The sequence below is a fragment of the Porites lutea genome, chromosome 3, assembly GCF_958299795.1.
Source record: "Porites lutea chromosome 3, jaPorLute2.1, whole genome shotgun sequence".
NCBI lineage: Eukaryota > Metazoa > Cnidaria > Anthozoa > Scleractinia > Poritidae > Porites > Porites lutea.
Genome location: NC_133203.1, coordinates 23051207 through 23063525, shown reverse-complemented (window position 1 = coordinate 23063525; position 12319 = coordinate 23051207). Strand labels below are relative to the sequence as shown.

Here is a 12319-nt window from a genome sequence, read left to right as displayed (position 1 = left end):
CAATATTAACTTCGCCTGAGGTGAGTAATAATTGTTTTAGTATAGTCACACAAAGTGATCTCAACAGAATTAGAAAGGAAACCATTAAAAAACCATTAGTTTGATTGACGGGTGAATTCATGCGTGGACACGAAGCCGTAAACAGCGGATGCGCAAAAGTTAGATCTTTACAGTATCTTCAAACATGGCAAATGATAGTTTTAATCCTTTTGTATCGAGTTTTGTAAGCTTTAGCATCAACGGTTTAAAAGAAAACGCCAAATTTTTAAATTACTACCCAATTCTGAGAAGAAAAGTATCTAGAGCTTTATTTGTTTCTGTCAACTCACCGTGAATGAGAAAGTTTTCTTCGTCGCTTCTTGCAAATGCTGTCAACAGCGGCTGCGATCAAGGTGAGCGTTGATTATCTCCAAAGTTCTTTGCCTTGTTAACTTATTGGGACGTACAATTTTCGAAAATATTTGCCTTCCTCTCTTCTCCATAAATTAACTTCTATTTTTACATCACGATACCTTTCCGAAAGTTATATATTGGGGATTTACTAATCTCGCAAACTTAGGTAGTTGAGGGGTAATTAGCTCCGGGTCGCACTAGTTTTACGAAGAGACAATGTACTCATATGGTTGGATAAAATTGGCCACTATTGTGACGTATTTATTAATATAACAGTAAAAAGTCACGCCACGCTTAACAAACTAATCAGAGCGTGACGTGACATGGAAAAAATTAAGTAATTGAATGTCTCTTCGGAAAAGGTGGGGAAGAAATAAGCGCCACAAGGCACACAGCGTGTGACCACCCCACCAAGATCCGGAACTAAGAACCCCGAGGAGTATTAAACTGAAAACAGCGAGGATATAAGAAAATCCTGTAAAGTATGGTCATTTCCAGCAGCCCCTGGCTGACCTAGTCATGAACCGCACGCGAACTGACATTGAAAACAGATGTTAAATAACATAGCAATTCGCGCCAGGACCGTAGCTCCTTCGTAAGACAGATAACATATTGATAAAGTAATACATGAGAACAGATTGGTAAAGTACATAGTAAGCGATAGCGGAAAGAGGCCACAGTGAAAAAACCCTTTCAGTATGGCAGCCCCTGACTGACCCACGCATCAGAGAATCCACCGTGGCCCGTGAAAGCTAACCAGAGATGAAGACAAAATATACTGGTCCCATAACGGATGTTTAAATAGCCTTAGTGAAAATCACCACTGCATAGCAGCTCCTGACTGACCTATACAACGGAGATCCAACGGCGGCTTGACTAGTGTCTTTGACACGTTTAAAAACAATTAGTTAGCCTTGAGTGAAGGCGGACGAATGTAAGTTCTAAAAGCGTCCGAACTCCATCTACCTAAGGCACGTATTTGTGAATCCGAAAAACCTTTCGCAGACGCATGGCACGCTGCACCAATGCGAAAGCTATGGCTCTTGTAGCGAGAACAATCAAGGCCGCAAAAGTTCAAAGCACGACGGAGCTCAGTGTTAAAATTATTTGTTGAGATTGCCCCGCCGGCTGCACACGTGAACAAGGGGCCTTTATGGTAACCCCTAAGTTTAATGTAGTCGATTAAGGTCTGCACGGGGCAAAACGTTTCTGAAGGTTCGCTTTCTATGGTTATGACAAACGGCCGATTATTCGTGTTGTGTTTAAACTTAGTGATCACAATCTTGACAGCCGTCACTCGAGAAGATTGTTTCAAAAAAGTGACTTGATCAAATTGCACAACGGTGTCAACTTGCTGTTTACTATTGCAAGGTAATTCACCTATTCTGAAGAAACCATAGAATGCTGTCATGAACATTGCCCCGAACAGAGATCTACGATAGGCAGATGGGCTAGTATGCTGTAAAGCTCGAACTAATTCGTACAATAATGGACGTGAAATGGGCATACGAACATCGGCTTGACCACGGCGGCCGACGGCCACAAGAAGCTTTTCAACTAAAAATGACTTGGTCGGGTCGTAGTGGCCTTTGATCTTATGTACATATGCTATTGCTGATAGGTACGAGTTTATGGTCGCAGGAGCAAGGCCCTTGGCACATAAAAAGGAAATGAATAATGCGATACATGCGGTCGAAACAGGCAAATGTAAATCGGCACCCTGATAGCGGGTATAGAATTCAGTAAAGACAACCCAAGCACGTAAGTATTGTTTGCGAGACTGCTCCGACAATGAGGAATGTAGTAATTCCTTTAACGTATCGACCACTTCTGCGGGAGAAGGGTCTCGGGAACATGAGTTGGCTCTGGGTCGGCATCTGGGAATGCTTTCCTGAAATCTACAATCTGTAAACGAGAAATTAAGTCCGCCCGGGTATTGTCAACACCGGGTACATGATAAGCCCGAAACAAAATATTATGACGTAGTGATGTTAGGACAAGGTCACGTACTAAGATCATGATCATGGGGTGTTTTGAAGTGTGCTTATTAATAATGTCAACCAAAGCCGCATTATCAGTAAACAGAGAGACACATTGATTGTCATTTGACATCCCCACACGTGGAGCGAGATAGTAATCAGAAAAAGAGCTCCAAAAATGCAATGTTCAATGATTTCCAGTTGGCAGGCCATTCTCCGTAAAACCAATGTTTCCCAAAAAGTGCGCCATAGCCCTTTGAGCCCGCAGCGTCGGTGTAAAGTTTGAGAGGCGGTGAAACCTGCCACGGTCCGTCCAGAAAAAATGTACAGCCGTTAAAATCTCTTAAAAATTGAAGCCATACTAATAAATCTCGACGACAGGCTTCAGTAATCCGTATACGATGGCGAGGGAGACGGACACCCTTTGTGAGATCAACAAGCCTCCAAAGAAAGGCCCAACCAGGTAGAACAACTGAACAAGTAAAATTTAATAGTCCAATCAAAGATTGAAGTTCTTTCAGGGTAGTTTTACGGCGTTTGTGCATGTCCAATAACTGAGCATTGCATTTTTGAAGCTTATCGTCTGGCAGACGCGCTTCCATATTAATCGTGTCGAGTGTTATCCCAGCAAACTGTAAAGTGGTTGAAGGACCTTCCGTTTTTTCATGTGCTATAGGTACCCCTAAACAATCACATAGGCTCAAAAAGTTGTTTAAATTGGAGGCACATTGCCTTTGAGAGGTAGCAATAAACAAGAAATCATCCAGAATATGTAAAACACCGGAAACACAGAGATAATGCTTAGCAAGCCACTCGAGCGCAGTGCTAAAAGCTTCAAATATAGCGCAAGACGAAGAACAGCCCATGGGCAGACACCGGTCAAAAAAGTACGAATTATTCCATGTCATACCCAGTAAATGGTAGTCGTCAGGGTGAATCGGAATAATGCGGAAAGCTGATTTTATATCGGTCTTGGCCATGTAGCAACCCCTACCTAACGACTTAATGAGTGTAATAGCATCACCTATTGAAGCATATTGAACCGACGAAAATTGGTCCGGAATAAAATCATTCACCGACGATCCATCTGGGTATGACAAATGGTGTATAATACGAAATTCCCCTGGAGTTTTCTTTGGAACTACGCCTAAAGGTGAAGAAATAAAATTATCAAAAGGTGGACAAGAAAATGGACCTACAATTCTCCCAGCGCACCATTCTTTCTCAAGTTTAGCAGCTAAAATTTCAGGTTGATCCTTCGCACTGCGCAAATTTGAAGCAAGGCGTAATTGGCTAGTACCAACAAACCCAACGCGAAATCCAAACGAAAAGCCATCAATCAAAAATTGCTTAAGACGAGGGTCGTAATGTTGTAAAAGGAGGCTAAGGGTGGATACTTTTACCGGCGTAACTGGCGGGCTGTTTATTATGTGATGGAGTTGCAATAGTTCTATCTCCGGCTGGTTTGGGAATGTTTGAGGCAGATTGACAGGACGTAGCTGCATGTCTACCACCACATTTGGAGCATTTATGGTCATATCTGCAGCCCGCACAGGGACGACCGGCGTTGAACGTGAAACACACCCCTCTGACCATTGATTGTTTTCCCCTGAACCTCGAGCCGGGTTTGTCGGTTGCAAAGTATCCAGATTTGGCACGAAAAGTCACCGCACAATGCCATAACTCCCAATGTACCACTCCCCAAGGGTACATTGGTGGGTTGCCTTGACGAAGATACCGGAACTGTTCATCGTAATAGTTCCAGTCCCCCCCACGCGTGGCGATGTCGCGCACTGTTTCGCAAAATTGCATCAAATTTGGCGTCTCTCTGGGGAATTTTTCGCAGTAGACTGCAACAAAAGAGTGGAAAGCCGACACCCACTCGTGAATAGACGTCAATTTCTTTGCATTGTTTACCGGTTCGAATGTAAAATTAGGGGTTCTAGACCCAATTCCAGCGGTGGGAGCGGTGATAGATAATGCGAACTTATCCGGATTAGGATCTAGAAGAGAGCCAAAGTTGACGAATTCCTCTGCCCAGATCTTACTCTTTAGGCGTGCACTCAAGCGGCTACCTAAGGGCACACCTATACTAGAAAATAAAGGCGCACTGGGTAATGTCTCGCTACCTGACGACTCAACGGCCCCAACTGGAGTATTGGTAAGAGATTGCACATCGCGTTGCACTGCGTCGGCGACCAGATTGATGGAACGGGAAGTATTCTGGGCTGCGTTGGTCGACTGTATCGCCGTTTTCACTGCAGCTACAATAAACGAAACCATTGCATCGGAAAGGCCCTCCGATCCCACACCAGATGTAGACGCCTCAACGGCCGCTTGGGAGGGGGGGATTTCGACCGGGTCAGGAACAAATTGTATGTTGACGGTATCATCTGCCGGTCCTGCTGTTCGACGCGATTTCCTTCGTGGCAGCATGCTGATTAATAAGGCCTATAAAACTTAGCTAGAGTTAATTCGGACATGTTATAGGCAAAGTCGGGATTAGACAACAAGGAGAATCAAGGGGGCAGAATGCATTGTACGCTAATTCAAACATGCAGGATGCCCATTAACCAGCTACAACAATCATATTTCATCAGATGTGATGTGAGAGCGTCAGTCACGGGCCGATCACATAGGTATCTATAAAGACACATGTAAAAGCGTTAATAGCTGGAGTGAATTGGGCACGTCAACGACGGCCGGATTTGGTTGTCACTCAGGCAACATAACGCAACAAATTCCAAAGACCATGATTGACATAAATCAGGGATGGGCATCACACAGGAATGCACAGAATCCCAAAGCAACTATTAAATTGCAATAAAAGCACATGGACAGAACATAGAAAGACACCAAAAGCCCACTGAACGCAACTCCTTGGCCAAGGCTATGAACTTGCCAAAAATTAAAACTGGTTGGGCGAGAAATTCGTTATGTTGTTATGCGTTTTAAACAATGCAGTACTGCCCCCCTTACACTCCTGTACAGTTTATGCTGCCCTTCTGTATTTAAGTGGACACCATCGTATGACAAGTATGAACGGGAAGCCCGCCAAAATCCCCGATGCGTCCAATATATGGCAAAGGGGAGCGGTTCTAAGACCCCGTGAAGGTACTGCGCCAGGATTTGTACGTTTGCATTGAATGCCCCAACCGGGTGCCTTTTAACGGTTTGACCGACACAAACTAAGCGAACCCTGTACTCATTATGAAGTAAACAGACCAAATCCTCGATGGCAGAGCCAATAGATGCTGGAGAGGACCGACGGCGTGTGAGGTTGTTAGTACAGAGTTGTAAAATTACAACATCAGGTTTAAAACGTTCTACTTCGGTTAAATCAAACCGCCTAACCTTATCGATTGTTCGCCCCCAACGCCATGCCAATGAATTGTAACCGGGGTTTTAATGTTTAAATTAAGGTTATATGTGGGACTATTCCTAATAATAAAGTCCCGGAGCCTACGTATAAAGGAGTGACCCAAAATCAGAACCCTCAGCTGTTCCATGCAGACAAAATAGAAAAACACAAAAGAACTTGCCTGGAAATTTGAACAGATAACTTGCCACACGATGGTGTAGAGGTAGAAAGGGGCCCTCGTATTTGCGCAACGTACTATAAAGTAATCCTCGATCACGTGTTCCCTAGTACCCAGTTCACGCAGCCAGTGCCTGATAACAACAGGTATCCCGACGCAAAAATGTAATTATGTTTGGGACATAATTTTTTATTTATAGGCAAAATTGGTCTTGCAAGAAAATCCCGAAATCACAAAACAGTGACAAAGCGACCTCGTTTTCCTCTGTAGTGGTAAACATAGCTTCGAGCGTACAAAAAGTCAGCTAAAGTAAACCACTTCACAATAAATCACGCTGTTTAAACACCATGAAGTCTTTTCTTGCCTTCAAAGTCATCAGCACTTGGATACTCGTGTATTTTCAAAAAGGTTTTACTTTGAAACTTTGGCAAAACACCCAGTTCACGACAGTGATTTTGTTCGGCTTTATATTCACTGCCTAGCGTGGTGAATATAACGTCATAGTCCTAGATAGCTAACCAATCGGATTGCTTGAATTACCAAGATCACTGAGTGTGTATATACTAATATATAATATTTTAGTTTCAATTTTCCCCTATCCAAAGAGACAATCATTCATGCCTCACAAGTTTGAAAGTTTCAACGTAAGTAACGATCCAAAGCAAAGTATGGTACTTTTTTTCAACATTAAATTAGTACTTTAACAACTGAAGCCATAAAAAACAAATACTACTTAACAAACACAAAAAGCAACAACCTGATTTTCAAGTGAAAGCAGGAAGAAACTTGTCACAAGAAGCTAACCCTTTGGGCTTTTCAAAGAATACCAAAGATTGAACTACAGACGGTAATTCATACTTTATATTATTTGCATTTAATTCTGGTATTTCTTCCTTGTCTTTTGTGGTTTGTTCTTCCTCTAAACTCGTTCCTGTTAGGCTCCACTCTTGGTCGTTATTGTCCACAGCACCATCCTCCTCTTCCACTCTAGTGCTTGATCATTTAAAGAAGTTTTGGCCATGTGAAGTTTTCTTACTTACAGGGTTACAACTTGGCTGTGCACTTTCTGTGTGGTTTGGTCACTGGTCAGGCGCTATTTGCAGGTTTTTCTAAGTTATATAGGGCAAACAGAAAGATCAGTAAGGTTTGTTTACAAATTATTTTTGTTTGCAGATCAGAGACTGGTTTGCTAGCATGGGTACGTAAAATTACACATAGGTAAATGTTTGTTTCAAAGCAGGACAGGGTTGTTATTCTTATTCTTATCGCCTGCAACATATATCGGAGAAATACCAGAGAATAAATATGAATTATGGGGATCTATAAAATCGAACAAACATGTCCTGAAGTCTCTCACTTCACGAACAATGACTTTTGATTTTGTAAATTTCCTTGCCTGCATCTTACTTGCTTTCGATTGGTTTAAAAACAATCAGCTACTGTCACAGCTCACACATGCACACTATCATGACAGTCCCTGTCAGAAGTAATTTAACATTAAGTTTAATTTTCAGTGTAAGGACTTGTGCAGTTCACAAGTTCAACCAGCAATTTATTTTATTGTCGTTCAGGCTTTTGTCATGGCTAATGGCTTGATATTCACATGGGGTTGTTTCTGTTGACCTTTCTCTCTTGAACTTGTCACTGCTTGCACTGCAAAAAATGGAAGTTTGCCGCCCCTCATTCTCAGTGTTGTCTTATCATCTTTAGTGTTCACAAGCTTCGAGACGTCGAGGCTGACAAGGTCACTGTTAACCTTCTTCAAGACATAACTGTTACACTTGAAACAAAAATCACCATTATTATTCATGGTTTCTAAATTCTTGAGCTGCATATGGCATTTACAAACTTGATGCTGAGGGTCGATTTATGGAGAAGTTGTAACTTTAGGATTTCTGTCCTTTGACTGTTTGTATGAAAGGTGTTGAAGTAAAAACTATATGCCTCTATGCAATTACTTTACCTCATCATGAGTAAACTCTGGAGTCCATCTGGGCCAATAATGAATTGGAAGGGCATTTCAAAACTCTGAGAAGAATTTCATGACATAGGCACCACAGTCGGTGTCATTTGGTTGCTGGGGGACATCAGCGTAGATTACTTCCCCAAAGAAATTACTGTTTCTTTTGTGTATGGCTTTGGCAGCCCATTCATCCTGCAGATAGTTTTTAACTAAAAAGTCAACTGATGGACAATGTATTTGTTCGAAACAAATAGAAGGCCTATTTGCTGAGTCTAGAATCATGATCGAGACGCCATCACCATGGTTCATCTTGACAATTACGAACATCCAATGTGTACCTGTACATACGGGAATTATAACATACTTCTTCAAAAAAATATTCGCACCCTTTGTCCAATTTCGTATCCTGTTTGGATTGAAACTGACAAGTTTTTTTGTGAAAACATGAGCTGAATGTGTAGAGTGTGTCTGTTGAAATATAAGGAGCAGCACTAATTTCTTCAGCCTCGTAATAAAATACAAAGTCAACGAAGTTGTCATCAATAAAGAATCCTTGTTCTAAATTGTGTACATTATCACTGTCCACCTGCACATTCCCATACTCTGATTGGTATCTCGTGAGGATGGTAGAAGGAACAAAGTTGATGCATGTTTCATCTTTAGTTGCACAACTTTTGCACTGTATTTTAATTAACAGTAAGGCCTCATGTGATAAGTCTGTTCCATTATTTGCTTCTATGAAATCATTAATGTGCTTGGTAAGCGCTGCAGAATTTGAATATTTTAATAAGATGGCTTTACCATTCCCCTCCACTGTCCCATTTTTGTCCCTTGCATGGGAATCAGACATGAACCACTAACCATAACTGTTTATGCATGACACACAGTAGTCCTGGATTCGAAGAACAAGGCCAGGGTAGTTTTCTTGGACGCTTTTTTCCAGGACCCTTTTTAAGGTCCGAACAACATCTTCACTCTCTGTTTCTTCTTCCTCGTGCCATCTGTCACCACCAAAAATATCTCTCTACTTAAAAATTCGTAACGAAAGCTCTCAATTTGATTGGTAACTCGTCAAGATGCAACTTTTGGGTTGATTGAGTCTTACATCCCAGGCAACTGACACGGAAAAAGTGGAGTCTGTCCCCAACTATCATCATTTTATCCAAATCAGCCTTGGTCCAAGAAGCAACTAGAAGCATGTTGCTATAGAGAAGGGATATGAAAGCAATTCCAGCACACTGTTGACCTGGATAGTGGTAGAGAGGTTGATCACTGTCACCCTGATGGCTAGATGCAAAGCTGATCAGTTTTTTTGAACCTTCTTCATCTTCTGAAGACAGGTAATCATCTCTGTTACCTGTCTGGCGAAAATGTGTTCCATCTCTCGATTGCTTTCCTTTTTTAGGCTTCTTACCTGTATGTAAAGAGAACATATTAGAGCATGAGATGAGCCACTTCAGTTTAAATCCTATATGCTATTTTGTTGCCCATATGAATTTACACGCAGTTTAAAGAAATCATCCACGACAATAGCAATGTAATATTTAGGCCCCAGTCAGTCAGATTATTGTTGGGTTTTGATTTTTTGAAGGAAAAGAACTCTGTACTTCCAGGTCTTTTTACATACACTTCTTAGTACCTTTTTGCAGAGCATGAGATGTCTTTTTTCTCTTTGACCCTCTCCCTCCCTTACCATCTCTAAATCAGAAACATATATTCATTGCATTGAAATTAGAGGGGTTAACAAAGTTAACTAACTCTAATTGAAATATTAGTGATTACTTTTACGTTTTCATTTCTATAAATCGTCTGTCATGTTGTCAGTGATTTGTTTGGGAAAAGAAGCGAAAATGAGCAAACAGAGCTTTCTGGATCAGTTTAGTTATGTGGGCAACCGTGTTCAATAAAGGTTCATTGAGTTCAACATGTCAACCGAGCTCAATCAGCAACTGACCTCGGGGAAACTGTACTTGATATGTTGATACCGAGCTTGAAATCGTCTCGTGCTCAGTCTTCATTGGCCATGCTCGATGAGTAATCGAACTCGACTTCATGATCGAGCTTGCCAAGCGTCGACCTCGGTGAACTTGAGGACCGAGGGGACAAAGTAAAACTATTATCCAGCTCGGTTAACAGTCTGCTTGAGTGAAAATGGGAAAATATGGAAAGGCAATAATGGCCAGCATTTAAGGTAGAAAAAATTTAAGATCACACCCTATTCTCCTTGTGTTGTTTGTTTATTTGTTTCTTTTCCCTTGCTCATATATACTATAATATTATAATAATCCCCTTTTGTTTTGTGGATGTTGGCGACCTCCAATTCCTGGTTGGCTCAGCATTTATGGATTTTTTCTTTGATGGGGGATGGCAAAAAACGAAGTGCAATGTTGTGGGAAAATGCTTCCTTCCCTTATTTCTTACTTTCTTTCGCGCTTTTCTCCCTCCCCTTCTTGCGCCTGCCACACAGGCTATTTACAGGTTGGTGGGTCTCTAATAAGCGAGGAGTTCTTCAAGGCAGCATACCATGGTATCCCTAAAGCAGAACGACAAGTGATCCGTGTAAAAAAGAATTTATTCCAGGGTTTATTTACAGTCTTTGTTGCTTAATTGTTTCCCCAAACGGGCAGCACATAAAGACAATTCTCCCTGATGTCCGTTTAACAGAACAAAAGCTAGCAAATTTTCTAGACAATATAAGAATGTAAATTTAAATGCAAGACAATCTCTTCTACAATTACATCTGTCAATTATCAAGATCTAAATAACGAAATCTTAGTTTGGGGCTCCCAATGTCAGTTATATCTTTTCCAGTAGGCGTTAAAAATTTTCTATTGGTCAGTCGCTTGGGGTGTCCTATAGGGCATCCTGAGTGTTTTCGAAATTGCAAGAGTATTACACTTTCCCTGGCAATGTGACGATGCATTTTACACGACACAGTCATTGGGTTCTTCTGTTTTAGTGACAACTTTCAGACTTTCGACTCTTGTTAGAAAAGTCAATCCCATTATCAATTCCATTATTAAAGAGGAGTCTAGAGAGTTATATCGTTAAATTAATATCATTATATGTATAACAGTACGAATTAAATCTACAGCTCAAATGAAATTTAAATGCTTTCTTGTTCCCAACATCATTGCCTAGCTGGTCGGTAAATGTGTTACTGTCACCGAAAATAATTACATAAGATTTCCGTCTATATTTGATATATTGTCATCGTTTTGAGACCAATTTGATGAAAGTCATAGTATACTAATACAAGATCATGATGACATCAATGTCTTAGCTAGCATTGTTAATAAAGAGCAGGATCTAGTTGTTCAAAAGGTGGATAGCGCTATCCACCGGATAAAGCATGACCCATCGGGATGGATGATGGTGGTTTAATTGGTTTTCACTGATTAGCTATTTATTTGGTCCATATTCCTATCCATCTTATTAACAACTGGGGACAGTTCAATAACGTTCAGTCTATTTACACATTCATTTTTGTACCAAAAATTGACCTGAGATACCTACTTTTGCTATTTTCATAGCTTTTAGTAAAAAATGATGAAAGTCAAAGGATACTGTAATGCATAGCATCATAATAACAAACATTGGCGGATCCAGGGGAAGGGCCTGGGGCCCAGGCCCCCCTTGTGTTTAGGCCAAACTGAGACCTTGATCGCCCTTGATGGTCTGGATCCTCCAGTGACAACGTCCAACGTTTGAACAACCGGGGCCAGTTCAATAACGTCTCGGCATTAATTTTAAGGAGACAAACAATAACGAAAATGTCTTTCATTCAGTCTTTCTACACATTCATTTTTTCCACACATCGTGTTTTTGCCTACAAAAAATTGACCTGGATTTTGTGGGCGTGTTTGAGAGGAATGGCATTCTTCCCAGGTCCTAAATAGGCGTAAAAAAGGCAGGTAATCATAAATTTTAAAAATGTCAAGAGCGCGATCACAAAAATTGTGAAACACAGGTCTTGATTTCTACCTATTTATCACCTGGAGAACTTCTGTCACAGCAAAAAGTAGTTGGAACACACCTCCCAATGTTGTTTATCGCATTTAATTCACCAAATCTTGTGCACCAACATTGGGAGGACAAGAAGACAACAAAGAGTCCCAACAATTTTGACCTAGAATGTAGTTAAACTTCTTGCAATATATAATATGACATTACATATTTTACAGACATTATCCCATCTGTCACAATGGTACGAAAATCTGCTGCTGGAATTTTTCTAGTCAACTGCCTCTCCTTAATTTCTCTTGCATTGAAGGAGAAAATCTTTTCTGAAGCAGTTACTGGCATCAACACAATCCTAAAGGCAGAGTGTAATTTTAATTGAACGAAAATGGAAAAATTACCCAAAAAAGGGTGAAAATGTAGGTGTAAGTAAATAAACGTATCGACAAATTCACAGGGTTCTATCTAGGATTTATCATTTGGGG

The 12319-nt window shown here is 40.9% G+C and overlaps 1 protein-coding gene across 1 annotated transcript; it reads right to left on the bottom strand.

The window, feature by feature from the left end:
* Positions 1-2530: 2530 nt before the first annotated feature.
* On the bottom strand, positions 2531-3352 carry LOC140931979 (uncharacterized). Its single transcript, XM_073381652.1, has one exon. It carries the CDS (start codon positions 3350-3352, stop codon positions 2531-2533), a length of 822 nt encoding a protein of 273 aa, XP_073237753.1.
* Between the last annotated feature and the right edge of the window lie 8967 nt (positions 3353-12319).